The sequence below is a fragment of the Alligator mississippiensis genome, chromosome 6 (genome assembly GCF_030867095.1).
Source record: "Alligator mississippiensis isolate rAllMis1 chromosome 6, rAllMis1, whole genome shotgun sequence".
NCBI classification, from domain to species: Eukaryota; Metazoa; Chordata; order Crocodylia; family Alligatoridae; genus Alligator; species Alligator mississippiensis.
Genome location: NC_081829.1, coordinates 7,105,463 through 7,121,064, shown reverse-complemented (window position 1 = coordinate 7,121,064; position 15,602 = coordinate 7,105,463). Strand labels below are relative to the sequence as shown.

General features: G+C 44.2%; 1 protein-coding gene across 4 annotated transcripts in view; it reads left to right on the top strand.

Moving 5' to 3' along the window:
- Positions 1-15,602, top strand: part of CSMD2 (CUB and Sushi multiple domains 2) — a 651,518-nt gene that overhangs the window by 407,060 nt on the left and 228,856 nt on the right. For 2 of the 4 annotated variants that reach the window (XM_014605014.3, XM_019487966.2), the window contains one exon: positions 10,596-10,778. The exons of the other annotated variants lie outside the window; for them this stretch is intronic. In XM_014605014.3, the coding sequence (XP_014460500.3) occupies positions 10,596-10,778 (183 nt within the window). The remainder of the gene's footprint in view (positions 1-10,595; positions 10,779-15,602) is intronic. 4 annotated transcript variants of the gene reach the window in all.

The window sequence follows — 15,602 nt, the reverse complement described above, 5'->3', positions numbered from 1 at the left end:
GTGACTGAAGGGTCCGTGGAAGAGGTTTTCGGACAAGGGTTTGAATTTGAGGGATGGGTAAGTGAATAGCAGGGGAGGGGGCATCTTTCATGGGTTTGGGGTATCATATACTGCAAAAAATAAATAGCAGGAAGGGATGGTCTTATCTGTAAAGGTCAATTTTGCACCAGCAAGTCATTAAACCCGCCCAAACTCACTCAAAATCCTCAATCCTGAGCTATTATATATTCTCTGCTTGCATGTTTAAATGTGTGTATGTACAAACATACTCGTGAGAGTAGGTGCGTGTGTACATCTGTAGTCTGTGCAGCATATATACGTGTGTGTGTTAGTTCATGTGTAGATATATCACTGTAGTAGGTGACATATTTGTGTTTATTTTGTATAAATAAAACCCAGAGCCTCTAAAAGGTTGCACCGTTCAATCTCAATGACTAATAAGGGCAAAATACATTTTTATGTGACGTTATAGTCGAAGTAGCAGAGGATTCTGTTGAGTCTGTCCCAGCATCACAGAAATAGCACATCCAACTGATGACTGTCTTTTCCCCTCCCCCTTTTCTCCCCTCTTCCCACTAGGACTGGTGTGTGTGTTATTAATGCATGTATTTGTTTCACACAGTCTGCTGTTACGCTGTGATTAGGTGCTTCCTCTCAGTCAGACACTTCCCATGACCAGGTTTTAAAAAGAACCAGGCCATCACCGGTTATTCTTGGCATGTTATGTATTTTCCATCCGCTATTTGTAGACATCAGGTATAAGGTTATTCACTAGGGCTGTGTGAAATTTTGCCGAGTGTTTCGTTTTGAAGCTGTTTTGAACTCGAAACAGCAAAATCCAGATGAAACATAAAGGTTTGAAACAGCTTCAAAGCAAAATAAGGGCTTCAAAAGTTTCAAAATGTTTCGAGTTTTGAAGCAGCCCAGTGGCGGGAGGTGGGGAGAGCCAGGGCTGTGCTCCGAGTGGCTCCGCAGCCCCATGGAGCTCAGCCTGGCAGTGGGAGGCAGAGCGCAGCCCTGGCTCTCTCCACCTCCCACCACCAGGCTGAACACCATGCCCCTATCTCCTTGAACCTTGACAGGCTTCATGCCATCAGAAGGAGCTATGCTCCCTGAAATTTTCATCCAAATCAGGCAAGAAATGACAGAGTTGTAGGCATTTTCATGATTCCCTATTATAGCCTACGGGCAAAACATCGAAACGCGTCGAAACAGTTTCGACGAAATGAAAAGGGACAGTGCTTCGAAACCAAATGAAACGATGAAACAAAACACTGTCCCTTTGAAACGGCTTAATGGACGTTGAAATGAAACTATGGTGTTTCGCACACCCCTATATTCACCTTCATAATGGGTGTTTGCAAGACATTCAAAAGGGGGTTTTGGTGATGGAGTCCCTCTCTCCCCCACCTGTGCTATTTCTCACCCCTGACCAGGGGTGACGCGGGTGCACGTGCACCCCCTGAGCATGGTTGTGCACCCCCTGCAAAAAGGCACCGCCGACAGTGTCGGTGGCGCCTGCAGACAGTCGCTGCTCACCCCGACACTGCCGGCGGCGTCTGCACGTGGGCCACGATCCCCGCTGGCTGCTGCCAGCGGTGCCTATGAGTGGTCACCGACCCTTGGTCGGCACTTGCCACCACTCCCTCCCCTCACCACCAACAGTGCCGGCGGCATCTGCAGGAGCTCTGCACTCACCGCCATGGGGCTCCCGCTGCTGTCAGTGCAGCCGTGTCCCCCCAGCCACCGGGGGCACGCGCCATTCCTGCCCCTGACCACCTATTATTGACCTTTGCTTACAACTTTGGTGCTTAACAGTATAGTCTAAAAACAAATATATTTTAAATTGCCAGGGTGACTGAGAAACACCAACTGGAGCACACTCAATTGGCTGCTTTGGATGAATAAGGTTCAGAGCCTTGCATAAGTCCTACAGAGTTGTGTCCTAAGCAGTGTACTTTAACAAGGCAGCTATACATTTAAGTGAAATTTTGCCGCATTTTATGGGGTTTTGGAAACGTCCTAAAACAGAAATAATTTCTCCATTTTTTTTGTTATTTAAAAAAAATCCCTGATAGGAAAAGTAAACCTTTCTGCTAAATTCTATAATTTTCCGTAAGGCTCTGCATTTTGGCTAGTTGGCTTTGGCCTCTTATAACAAACCTGGCCACATGGGCATAATAGTTGTGAACAAGGATAGAATTTGGGAAATTATGTCCTAAGACAGCAGGCCTTCACCCGCTATTCTCCAGGAGGCTTTTCCATCAGCTGTAGGAGGATTCAAGGCTCCTAGCTTCTTTGGCAAAGCCTGTCAGTAGGTAATTTAACATCACATTTTCAAGCAGACCTGACCTGCCAACCTAGTGGGGCAGCTGCACGAGCCAGTGAGTTTGTTGGTTCTGTAGGTTTTAAAATGCTGTAAATGTGCCCTGAACTATTTGACCAAGCACTTTGTGTATGAATATAAATTTCATATGACTTTTTCACCTCTGGCCTCATCATTAGTACATGGATGCCTGGAGGAGACGGTTGCCTCTAAACTGTCATTATCAAGGGATATTTATTATGAAGATACTTATGAAATGCTGATTCTTTTGCCATTGGCACGCACCAGGCTGACCCTAATACTGTAAAGATGAGAACAATAAAACAATTCTCCAGGGTAGGACGGTTCTTCCCACTGATGCATGATCTTATGCACTCTCATTTCCCTGACTTCCCTGCAAAGTAGTTAGGATAAAACATCCCATCCTTCCTGGACACTTTTAGTTTCATATCAGCAAAAAGAGCTTTTCACCCCTGGTCTTTTCTGCTTTGCATCAGAGCTTGGTCATAAGCTGATGCTTGCCTAATTTTGGTAGGCTGAGAATTCATAAATCTTCCCACAGTTTACGGGAGTCAATCCAAAACGGGTTGTTGCCTCCTGAGGTTTGAGCATAGGCATCTAGATTTAAGAAACTAAACAAGGCCCAAGATATTGTTTTTTTATAGTTATACTGTGACCTGACTTCAGAAAAGGAGGATTGAAGAGTAAGTATCGTCTAGGTCTTTGAGAGCCAGTTGCCTCTGTGCTTATTTAGCAGATCTCCCTAAAAGTTGTTATGCCTCCTTTCTGTGTCTGGACCAGTAATTTTTCTATGTCTGGACCAGTATCTCCACTTAACTAATACATTATCTATTTCTTCCTATAGCCCCTATCTCTCACTCATATCAGGCATACTGAAACCTCATGTCTTCCTAATGATCTGCATATTATTGCAGTGTGCAGTCTCCAAAGAAAGTTGCAGGGGAGCAAGGTTTTCTCTGATACTCTGACTTGAATCCCCTGACGTGTACTTGCATGAAACATGTACAACAAAATCTGAAGGTTTGTGAAAACTTACATCCTTTCAGGTTTTATTGGAGATCTTATCAATGAGCCCAGGCCTAGTGTTGCATGATCTGTGAGTTTAGAGGTGCAGCTTCTGGCTTTGCCTTGGCAAAACATTCACAAGATATGGCTGGGCAAAGTATTGATGCTGAATTATGGCATCACTGTTGTGGCTCTGACTGCATTTTGCTTTGCTTTGGGGCTCATTTGCACCTAAAACTCAGTGCAACTTGGGGAGTGGTAACAAAATTGCCAAATCCAACCATTCAAATATTGTGCTCAGACTTTTAAAAAAGCAAAAAACCACATGGAGTCCTCTCTGCCTCAGGTGTTTTGAGACTTTGGGCTCATAATGCTGACGGTGGGGTGTCAGACACACACCAAAAACTGGGAAACTCACGACAAAGTTATATCAGTCTAGCTGTGGTCTGAATGGGCACGTTTACACACGCATTCATGTGCTTTAGTTAATGCGCGTTAAATCTAGTACATTGTGGGGTTCTAGAAAAATGCACGTTAGCCTATCTTAAAGCACATTAATTAAAGAGCAGACAAGGTTCTTTGGGTAGATGTGATATCTTTTATTAGACCAACTAAATAGTTGGAAAATTGTTCTTTGCAAGCTTCCTTGCAAAGGAAACACCCTTCTTTGGGCACAGGGAGAGTCTGTTGTTGCTTTGTGTGCTCTCCTGGGTAAAAGAGAAGCCAATATGCAATTTTAGGTCTGTGAAAATGCAAATGAATGGCAGTGAGGATCAGAGGGATGGGAGACAATAGGCTTGAGACAGGTAGGTGAAGGGGTGAAAGGGGGAATGTTGACCTGGTGATAGGATGTAGCTAGTAAAATGCAGACAGGTTACCTGGTGAATTGGATGTCAGGCAGATTATAATGTGCCATAAATCCAATGTCTATATTTAGTCCATGATTTTTTGTATCCAGTAGATTTATGAAGTCAAGTTTGTAGGCTCACCTACAAACGATGTTTTATAAATTTCCTTGGAGGATTAGAACTGAGAGATCGGAGAGGGAGCAATTGGCTTGTGAGAAGTGGGCACCCACAGGTCATTGGGTATTTTTGTCTTCGGTAGATTTTTGGTCTGTGTCATTCTGGTACGCAGTTGTTGTTTGGTTTCTCCTACATATTTTCCATCAGGGCATTTAGTGGACATATAACATTTCTGGAGGTGCAAGTATAAAATTCCAGGAATGGTGATGGTTCTGTGGTGTGGTGTAGGTATTGTGGGAGTGATAGAGATGTGTTGGCAGGTTTGACATTTTTTGTCCCAGCATGGTCTGGATCCATTCAGTGTGCTTTGGGCTGTAGGAAGTTTGCTTCTGGTGATGAGGTTGGTAAGGTTTGGTGCTTGTTTAAAGGCTAGCATGAGTGGTTCTGGAAAGATCTCTTTGAGAATTGGGTCTTTTTCTACATGGGTTGCAGGTGTTTGAGGATTTTGTGTATCGGTTCCAAGGAAGTGTGGTATGTCGTAACTAATGGTGTGCAATTCATGGGTATTTTCTTTTTGTACTGCAGCAGCTTTGCGCCTGGTATCTGGGTGGCTCTTTCAAAAGTACAATCTGTGTCTCTGTAGGGGTGTCCTTGTTGAGTGAAAACCCTTTTGAGATTTGCAAGGTGACAATCACGGGTATTCTCCTCAGTTCAAATTTACTAGTATCGGAGGGCTTGGCTGTATATTACATCACGGTTTTTAGAGACGCTTTAATGTGCATTAAAATAGGCTAATGTGCATTAAAGTGCACGTGTAGACGCACCCAATGAGAACCAAAAGGGATAAGTTCTGAGTCGCTTCTCACACCTGCATAGGCAAGCATAGGCTTCACTACCTTGCGGTGGGGCCAAGGATGGGGTACAGACTTAGTAGGGACATTTATTAAGATTTGTGAGGATGAGGCAGAACCTGGACCCCCGTAGTTTGGCACAGCTGAGCCAGTGCGAAGTAAGAAGTAAGCTGTGCCAAGGCATAGTCCAGGTGCTGAGCAGCTCTGCCTGAAAACAATCTCTTTTGAGCCATTATCTGGTTTCCATTCTGCCTTCTGGGCAGTTTAATTTACTGCTGCCCCTTTATCCGGACATGGATAAACCCAAGATCTACACCTAGCTTTGTATGCACCTCTGTACAAGAGAGCCCATCATACTTTGACCTCTGAGTAGGAGCCAAATTGGAGAGCAGTATGTTTTCATAAATGCCAAACACGGACACAGTACGAGAAAACCTGTTACACCACTTCTAAAATTTTAAATGCTGTTGTTGTACAAAGCAAAAAAAAACAACCCAAACCTGTATGTGAAAACACCATGAGAATTTTGTAATCCATACTGAATGAAACACTAGTAACCTTTGGAGATCCTCGAATGAAAGGTACCTTCTAAGAGACTGATACCATTAGTATTATTTATTAACGCGTTTCAGGTTTTTAATAGATAAGAAGGAAAAGCCAAATGAAAAATGCAGTGGGTCTTTAGGAAATCCTGATGGCAAATTATTAATAGCAGCAAGAGTTAAAGCAGCTGCTGGGTCCCCCGTCTGGTTATATTCGTATATGAATAAAATTAAGTAAGTGCCCTTCCGTTAGCTTTGTTAATTTTTTTTTAGAGATTTAATGTAGACTTTCCTTTCAATAATTTACACTGTTGGTCTCACACTTCCCTCTGTTTGGAGAAGAGAAATCTGCTGCTCAATTTCATGTTAGTATCGAGTCTCTCCCACTTCCTGTCTCTCATAAACAAACACCATGCTTCATGACTTGGGTTCATAAAGCCTTCAGGGAAAGGTTTAAATCCAGAGAAACTATTTTCACTGGAACGCAGACAAGAAATATCCTCCATGAAAACTTTTCTATTAATATTAAATTATGTTAAGCCATTTTTTTGGACCCAATTACCTGACAGTGACTTTTTAGTACAAGATGTATACAGCAATAACAGAAACCAGACACCCTGTTGTGACTTCTATTGAAACTACACCTGTATCTGAAGTTGCCTAGAGTCAGTATAATAATGAGGGGCTTGTTGTTATTCAAGCCGCATCAGAATATTAGATGGATTAATACAAATCTTGGATTATGTGATTTCCTCTGTAAGGAAAATGTCATAAAAGAAGTTTCCAATTTGGCGTTAGAAATTGAAAACGGGGAGAAAAGACAGTGAAGTTGATCGCAGATGATGGGGATAAAAACCAAAGAAAGAAGATGAGATGAATGCGACACTTTAATAGCACTGAAGCACTGAAGAAGGCTTTAAAGGAATAAAGTCCCATAGCTAATGGTGACAGAGGGAGAAGGGGCTCTTTTGAAATGAAATTGTATGAAAGCAGATAACAGAAAACCACAGACACGATTTTCCTGAAGTCAAAATACGATTAAATTCTTGCTTGCCTGTCCCTCGCTACATGAGAGGGTGTCATCTCTCTACTGTAGAAGTGCATGGGGCAATGGATGCTGAAATGGAGCTCAGAACAGCAGACTTGCACACCATAGGGATCTCTTTGCACCACGAGGTAGGCTCAGGCCCTAATCTCATAGGCCACGTCCAGATGAGCGTGGATGCCTGTTTCCCCAAAGACAAGCAGCAGCGACATGCCTTGTGCCACTGCTAGTTGTCCCTGGGGAATGCCCCTGCCATGTGCCTTCTGGTGCATGGCAGGTTACCCCGGGTGGGCTAGAGGAGGCTGGGGTCAGCAGTTGTGCTGGCCCCAGCAGCTTTACCCAGGGTCCTCCCGGGGCAGTCCAGCCATAGCAGGAAGCCTGGCTGGCAGCTGGAGGATGGCTCCGGCTGGCCAGGCTCCAGTTTTGGGTGGCGCACGCTGCTGCCGCATGCACCACCCCGCTTTGTTCAGCACAAGTTTTTTGGCCCCAGGGTCAAAAAACCCCTCCGTGCTGCTAGATAGCAGCATGGGGAATGCCTGCATGTATGCTCTGTGGTGTCGGGAATGCCTGCATGTATGGAGTGTAGTGTTGCTGATGAGTCCGCAGTGCCACATACAGCACATCTGCGCTCATCTGGATACGACCACGGTGAGCAACACATGGATGAACTCCTGCAACGGGGACTCTGTTCACACCTTTGAGGCCTTATGATGCTGATTAAATTCCTGATCATTGTATTTGGGCTGTGTTGGCACTGAGGTCCTGGTGCACAGGGTGCTGTACAAATAGGAAAGAGAGGACTCGCATGGTCTTTGTGAAAGGAACATTCGTAACATAGGAATTGCCCCAGTAGGTGAGATCAATGGTTCACCCATCCTAAATCTGACAGTGACCACTTCCAGAGACTTCGGGGGAAAGTGGAAGAGTCCTCTAATGGGCAGTATTGTCCCCATGAGTGTAGTTTGTGTTGACCCACAGGCCTTTGGTTATCCCAGGTCATGACGAATAACGGCTGATAGTAAAGGCATTTATCTTGGCTCCGTAAGTAGAGATGGTATTTATTCCTATGAATGCCTGATCCTCTTCCTTGACTCCACGCCTCTGGTGTGTTTTCTCAGGGTGCTAGAGGTGACGTTTATGCCGTATTCAAACAATCTGTACGTGTTAGTCCTAAGAGAGTTGCCTTTTAATCTAGTAGGTGCCACCTAGTCCTCCTGAGAGCCCTTCCATGTCACCCAGTCCGTGTTGCATTGGTTTGTAGCGGGGAGGACGTTTGCTTATAATACAGAGCTAATGAAAGGGAAGATAGTATAAAGCACTGGAGTGAAGAACTCTGGATGTGAGTCCTGTTTCTACCATATATTTTCTGTGGCTTTTGTTTGGCAGAAGGTCAACAGTCTCTTCCTGCCTTCAAATCTATGAAGTTACATGGACTGGATTTCACTCCTGGTGGGTCAGTTGGGATGTGTTGCGTTTCATGATGTCGAAGGAGAAGGCACTGGGCGTTGTAAAGACATCAGTGCAGTATGAAGCATCCCTCACCGCACTCTGAATCACGAGCGATACTGTGTCTTTTGAACCATAGCATGCTAAAGGAAAGCTGGTTCTTGTGCCCAAGCTTAGGTGGGTTTCGGAGATCAGTTTTCATAGGAAGAGACTCAAAGTACTTCTAAGGAAGGTAATACTTGATCTTTGTAGGCGATGCCTGTATTTCTTTTCAGACACCCACACCTTGTGGGTGGAAAGCAAAGGGGAGAATCTCATCTCATTCAGTCTTTTACTGAAGCAGCCCTACAAAGTTTTTTCTTGTGTATTCATTACCAGAGGCTGTTTCTGAGGAATTAAAGTTGTCCTGTGCACTAGTGTGGAGGAGTGCCATTAATTGCATCAGGAGATGGGATTAATTTTCTGATTTCCCAATCTGCTCTTTGTTGTGCTGCTCCATCTGTGACCTGGAATGCAGCTTTTTATATTAGATCAAATTAGAAAAACAGTGATATATATATATTTTTTTTTTTTTCCTTTTCATAAAAGATTGGTGAATGGAATAAGGAGCTTTTCAGCTCCAGGTCACTGTTTTGTAACAAGCAAGGTCAATCGCTCATCACCATCTGTTTGTTAGGCTCTGCGAAATGAGCTGATGGTCTCAGTTGCATCTGTGGGTAGAGCTGATAGCCTTTCATATAATATAACTTCCCATGCGGTTGGCATTCTTGCTACCTTCAGCACGGGGCCTGAGGATTGAATGTTGTATGCCGAGTCGTCACAGGGTGAGCTGGCCCCTTCAAAGGACTGAGATTTCATCAAAAAACCCTCAGTCTGGAGGTAAAAATAGTCTCCAGCGGAGGGCTAGCTCATGTTGTGATGCTGTGCTATAGGCGTTTATCCAGAATATAGGTGAAGCACAACCAGAATATAGGTGAAGCACATCCAGAATATAGGTGCACCCTGACAGAAGGTTGGACTGCATCTTCCAGCGCTGGGTCTGACGTACGGATCTGGAAACTATCAGTCTCCAGGGTGATCAATCCATAGCCATAAAGACACCCAGTTTAGGTTCCTATTCAGCCTCGCTCCCTCACAAATGATAGCATTTTACCTCATTGCAGTGGTGTATTCATGGACTAAATAACTACTCAGTGTAAGTGTGACAGAATCTAGCCATTAAGAAACACATAAATGTCTTCGGGTCAAATGTGAATTTTAATTTCGGAGGAACAGCGTTTGACATGTAATTTGTCAACTGACTCTTTGCAGAGGCTTGGGTACTGATTTTTAGCAGCCTTTTCTTTTACGCCTGAGCTAAAATGTGAGTTGATGGAGACAAAGAGTGCCTTTACCTTCGATTCATAAAGCTCTTTTTTTATTAAAATAGATTTGTAAATCCTTTATTTTATTTCCTCAGTCGTGTTCACAAATTATCTTTTTGTTATAAAAATGTACTTCACATTTGCAAGGTAGTCTCGCATCTGCTTTGCACCTCGCGCGGATCAAATATTCAGACGCATGGGAAGTCGATGCACGAGTCAATTGTTCTCTTTCTGGAGCCCTTTCATATTTTAGATAGGCAATTGGAAATAGATCAAAATGACGAATGAAACAGAATTAATGATTCAAATCAGTCTTAGATTGTTCTAACTGCTAATCAGGAAAGTCATCACCATGCCTGCAAATACAGCTATTTATTACGTTCTTCTTGTCCAGCAATATTGCATGTACCCCGCACCCACGCAGTGTAGTATTGTTGTCCCCTTATTATGACAGATAAAGATTGACGATCCTGCAACAAACTTGGCTAATAGAACGGGGGCTTTTAGCTCAATCATCAATGACTTATGCAGGAAGAAACTCCAGTCTTAGATTCATTGGAGGTGACTCATAAAGGGATGAGACATGATGGCTAAGTACGGACAGTCAAACAGCCAAGGCTGAATTGAGTCAGTCTTTGCAAGTTAGTCTAAGCTGCTTAGATTGAGCCAAAACGCGAGTGAACAGACATTCACTTTTGATTCTGGAAATGCAGCGGTATGCCTGCAATGGCCCAGGTCAGAAACTTGGGGGCTCTAGAGCATGCCTCCCTGCTCAGCTGGAGCAGACAGCTTGGGCCAGGGCTAGCCTGCCCACCCTGCAAGCTGGAGGTTTGGGGGGAGGTGCAAAGCATCCTGGGATGCTGGGGGACTGCGAATTAACTTGCGTTTCATGCATGCTATCTCTTGGAGACACGATGCTGTTGTCAGCGAGGGTGATTGGATCCCATGTGAGTAATACTTTAATAGAAACCTCCCAACCGAGGTTGTAAGAACCTTTTCTCCCCACTTTTTCTGTTTTACTTTCTTTCAGAAATTGACCAGGGGAGTTGCGGCGATCCCGGGGTGCCAGCCTACGGCAAGAGAGAAGGGTCAACGTTTCGCCATGGGGACACTTTGAAGTTTGAATGCCAGCCTGCCTTTGAGTTGAAGGGCCAGAAAACAATTACCTGCCAAAAGAGTAGCCAGTGGTCCGCTCAGAAACCAGTCTGTGTTTGTAAGTCAGTGAGGAGACTGCTTTAAAATGTTTGCAATGTCCAGTGAGGTAGCTACATAGATCATATATATTCATAGATCATATATAGTCACGCTGGATTTAGTTCCTGGAGCAGGGGTAATACTGGGGAGAGGAGAGATATTGCTAAGCTGCAAAAGTTGGATCAAATGTTTAAATGCCCGCAATGATTGGGGGGCGTCTGTAATGCCGCAGAAGCTGGGTTTGAGTGTGGGTTCCCAATCGGATCTTGCTCTCTTCCAGGCCCCTGAAAAAAGGAAAAGAAACAAAACCCCTGTTTGAATTGGAGTCTAGGACTTTGATTCAGGTTCATATTCAAAAGGAAAGGGAATCTTCCCCGTCTCAAGAGCGGAGGGAAGAAATTAAATTAGATTCCACTTTTGGCCTTTTAAATTTTCCTTATTATCTGCCAGTTCTTTAAGGCCCCCTGCCTCACAATCTCAGCCTTTAATTTGTTGCCTTGCATCTCAGCAAGAAATAGGGTATATTTCTCTCGGCATTGACTTAGGGGAGAATTTCAAAGGAATAAATGAGAATTGGGCATCCAATTTCCATTGGCTTATAATCTCTTTTGAATATCTCTCCTTTAATCCCTGGTGTTAGGCAACGATCTGAACCTTCACTCAAATATGCTGCACCCAATTCTTAATGAAGCTCACAAAATTGTGTGTTGGGGGCGGGGCGGGATTTAGATTTCTCTGCAGCGTGGGGTAAGTGAAGCCATTTTTCTTATCTTTTACTCGCTGAGCACTCTAGGTCCTGAATGGCCAAACTGATTCTGCGTTCAGCAAGAAAACCACATCTCTAAAAAGGGACAAATCAGTTAAATAAGAGGTTGATGAATGGAGCAGAGAGCATATAACGGCTGCAGGGGTAGCAGATCATGCAAAAGAGCAGACATTTCCCTAATGGAAATTTAAAACAAATATATGCTTATTATAATGTGAATAAATGTATACACGTGTGCCCACACCCCCTGAATACCTCTATAAGCTGCTCGCTCGTAGCTTCTGGTTTGGCTATGCAGCACATTTACAGTGGTATAACATACATTGGCTGGTATACTGATATATGTTACAGCGGTGTCCGGAGCAGGCGGATCAGCATTCCTGAGATAATTGCTTCTGCGATAAGTGGTGTCTTAGCCCCTCGTCATTAAGACCAGGGAAATTAATAGCCTTTTTGTTTTGAGGGGAGGGCTGGAATCAACTGGATGTGGGGACACACGCAACCTCTACACCAGTTTCTAGCTACTTTTGACCTTGCAAAAGGTAACTGTGCCCTGGAGTAGAATAACTTACTTCAGCGTGGGGCTGAACTGGGGAGAAATCTGTCTGCTCCACATTTGCACCAGTGTAAATGCGTCACGTGCCTGCATGCTTCCATGGCAAAGGCAAAGGTAGGGCAGGATAGCACTTAAAAATGATCTTGTTTCCACAACTAGTGAGCTTGCCAAAGGAGACAAGGGTCTTTCCCTGGCAGAGCCGTAACTCTGGAAATATTTCCAAAATTCAGAATAGCATCGCTTTTGCAGAAAACCTTGCTTCTCCAAAATGTGTCATGCAGTCCTACCTGGTGAGCTTTGAAATCATTCCTGGTGACAATTCACAGAGGCAACTGTCACATAACAGCAGTCCCAAAAAAGCAATCTTTCTTTGAAATGACAGTGAAAATGCACGCTGTGTGCAAGAGTTGCAAAACTTGAAGCAATTTGCAAAATTTGCAAAGAGATTTGAGAAGATTAAAATGAGAACGGCGGGAGCTCATTTTTGTGCTAGTCCTCAGCCTCCTATTGTATTTTTTTCCCCTAACTGTGAAGTCCAGATAGCTATTGAATCTTGTAGATTCTTAACCAAACCTTCAGCTATCTCTGAGACTCCCCTGATACTAATTTATCATGATCATAAAGATGCCTGCTCTTTCTGTCCTGGGTTCTCAGAGCCAGATAACTCCATCAAACTGCTATTAGGGCTGAATTTTTTCCATTGTCAATCGAGTAAAGTTCGATTTTTCACGTATTCTGTCCATAGATACGGTTTATACTGTTGGTGGGGGAAGACCGGAGGGGCAGGGGTGGATGGCAGAGGAAGATTGATAAAAGACCATGAATCCATTGGTTGAAATCGTGCACCAGCCTCTGCCTGCTATGATACAACCATGGATGTTTATTAAGCAAAAGTCAACAAGTTTGGGGAATGCAAAGAAGCCTTGCTCCCTTCCTTCCACTGTCCCGCCTTTGCATTTGCTTATTCTGGATATCATTGTGCTAGTTTGCATCGGTTGGGAGAGGTGACACACCAAAAAGGTGTCAGATTTGTAACTCTGCGTGGAATCTGTACCAGGATTAGTGACAAGTCTGTGAATGCTGGGAGCATGTTAAGCGTGCGGGGCTTCTGGTGGAAAAATAAGGGAACCTAATTTATGTGCCGCTAGTTGGAATATGCAAACAATTCAGTGCCTCCGATTCTGGCTGTGAACGCATGACAAATGCAGAAGGAGATTAAACAGCATGCCATGGTGCGTCCTGCTGTCCCAACCAAATGATTTATGGGTTCATAGTATTTATTGTGGAGAATTCATTTCCTGGAGCTTCAACGATGAGGCAACACCGAATGCTTAAAAAATGCAGCTGCTTTATGGCAACGGGTCCTTGAATCTGTGGGTGTCTGCGCCTTCACGATAACAGACCTTCCATCTTCATCGTTCTCACTGGTGTCATTACATTCCTTAATCATCCCTGCTGAGTGCATAGGGCCTTTGTGAAACTTTGCCAAACGGTCTCATATATGCATTTTGCTGCTCTCTAATGGGTGGGGTATGTCTCAGCTTCTTGAGTGTGGGTCGTTTGTATCAGACTGGCCGAGCAGAAACTGAATCTAGGACCTTATGTCTCGGTAGCTGGGACGGATGAATGCAAGTATCCATCCACATGTATGCTGGCAGCTGATATTTTTTGCCTGTGTACAGTATTGCTCCCATGATCATTACCAGACAATGAAGATTTCTCTCTCTCTCTCTTTTCTTCCTCCCTCTCTACTTTATAGCATCTCGTAGATCTCAAGCCAACTGCATGGTTGTGGTTGTTCACCCTGACATACCATTTGCATTTTAGAAGCTGCAAGTTTGAAAAATTCATCTAGAGCTAGTGTTGGTTTAACAGCAGGGATACTCCACGTTGCGTAGCTTAATATAACTGAGATTTTAACTTCCTCGTAGAGTTGTGGTCATCCTTTTGGAGCTTAAAAGCAGTGAAACCGTGTTTCAGAGGAGTCCAAAGGTGAAACCTTGCCTCTCAGGTGCAGGACTGTGTGAATTAGTTGGATAAGGTAATGCGTCTTGCTGCGCTGATGGAACTGGATGTTGCATACGAGGCAATCATCAAAGCGTGGTCCTTCGTTATTGGTGAATGAGTAGATGAGGAGGCTTAAGAAGGGAAAGCAGCTCCATGGTAACAGAACTGTCACAAGGAGCGAGTGAATTGTTTGATACCACAGTGACGAGTGTGGTTGAAATGGCTGGATAGCAAGGACAGCTGAGTAGGCCATTTCAGTCCTACCTCCGTTTATAAATGCGTGTCCATATTGCTGCTTAAACCAAAACCTTTCTGTTAGGAAAAATAGAGGGTTTGGTAATCCATTACCTGATTTTTTTTGTAACCTGGCCATGCATTTCATACTATATTTATTGTGTCGTGTGTAAGTTCCCCCCTAGGGTGGTTGGAAGTTGCTCTGAAAAATTCCCACAGTTCTCTGTTCCAAAACACTTTTGGTGTTCGCCTTCCCATGATCTTGCTAAAATGCTTTAAACCAGATCCACAAGTCCTGATTCATCAGGCCTAGGCCTATACATGAGTGAATTAATTGAGCCAAACTGAGTGGTGGTTTTATGTTGTAGACCGGAGGTTGGCAACCGGTCCATAGAACCACTGGATCTGGCCTGCAGACGTGAGGCTTTGGGGTTGGGGGCCTCAGCTGCCGGTAGTCTCCCCATGCTACCACGAGAACAGGCAACGGTGGCCACCTCCTCGCACCTGCCCTCTGCCTCTGATCTAGGGTGGGTCATTCCAGTCCACAGGCAAAAAAGGTTGCCAACCTCTATTGCAGACAGTCATGGAAAAGCTGTCGGGACAAAGTAATGTCTTTTGAAACCAAGTCACAGTGAGCCATGGCGATGCTTTTACTTTCCCCTCATCCTCCTCTATCAGTCACACGGGTAAGTGGCTCGAGGGAACTATTTCTGAAACAGAATCACTTCCTGTGCGATCACTACTGGACCCGTCAAGTATTGCGAAGGTGTAGACTGCATATATATAAATTACTGCGTGTGGTTTTGAACGGTTATCACCCTAGCTCCATCAAACAATCCTGGGGGCCATGCTTGGTGGGTTTTCCATTGAAATGATGCAAAGATGCCGTAAGTTATGCATGGAACCCAGTGAAGAGTGGCATTTCGTATTAGAGGATCTGTCAGTTTTGGAGATATTTTAAGGACCTGCCAGAAAACTTGGGTATGTGTCCAAAAACAAACTTCCCCAAAATTTTTGGGATAGTTCTGATCTGAAGTTTTAGTTCAGGCCCTTCTCTGCTTTCCAGAATTTTTTGCTTAAGTTGTAGCTGATGATGCCCGTACTGCAGTAACGCTTAGAAACCTCAGTCAAATACTGCGCTGGATACTGCTAGAAACACTCAACCGAAAGAGCATCCTGCCATGTTGCTTTCATTCACATCTTTTCTTTTTACTTTGCTTTGTTGTTTTCTTCTTCTTGGCTTCAGATCACGTAGTAACTTCCAAATAGGAGTCATAGTT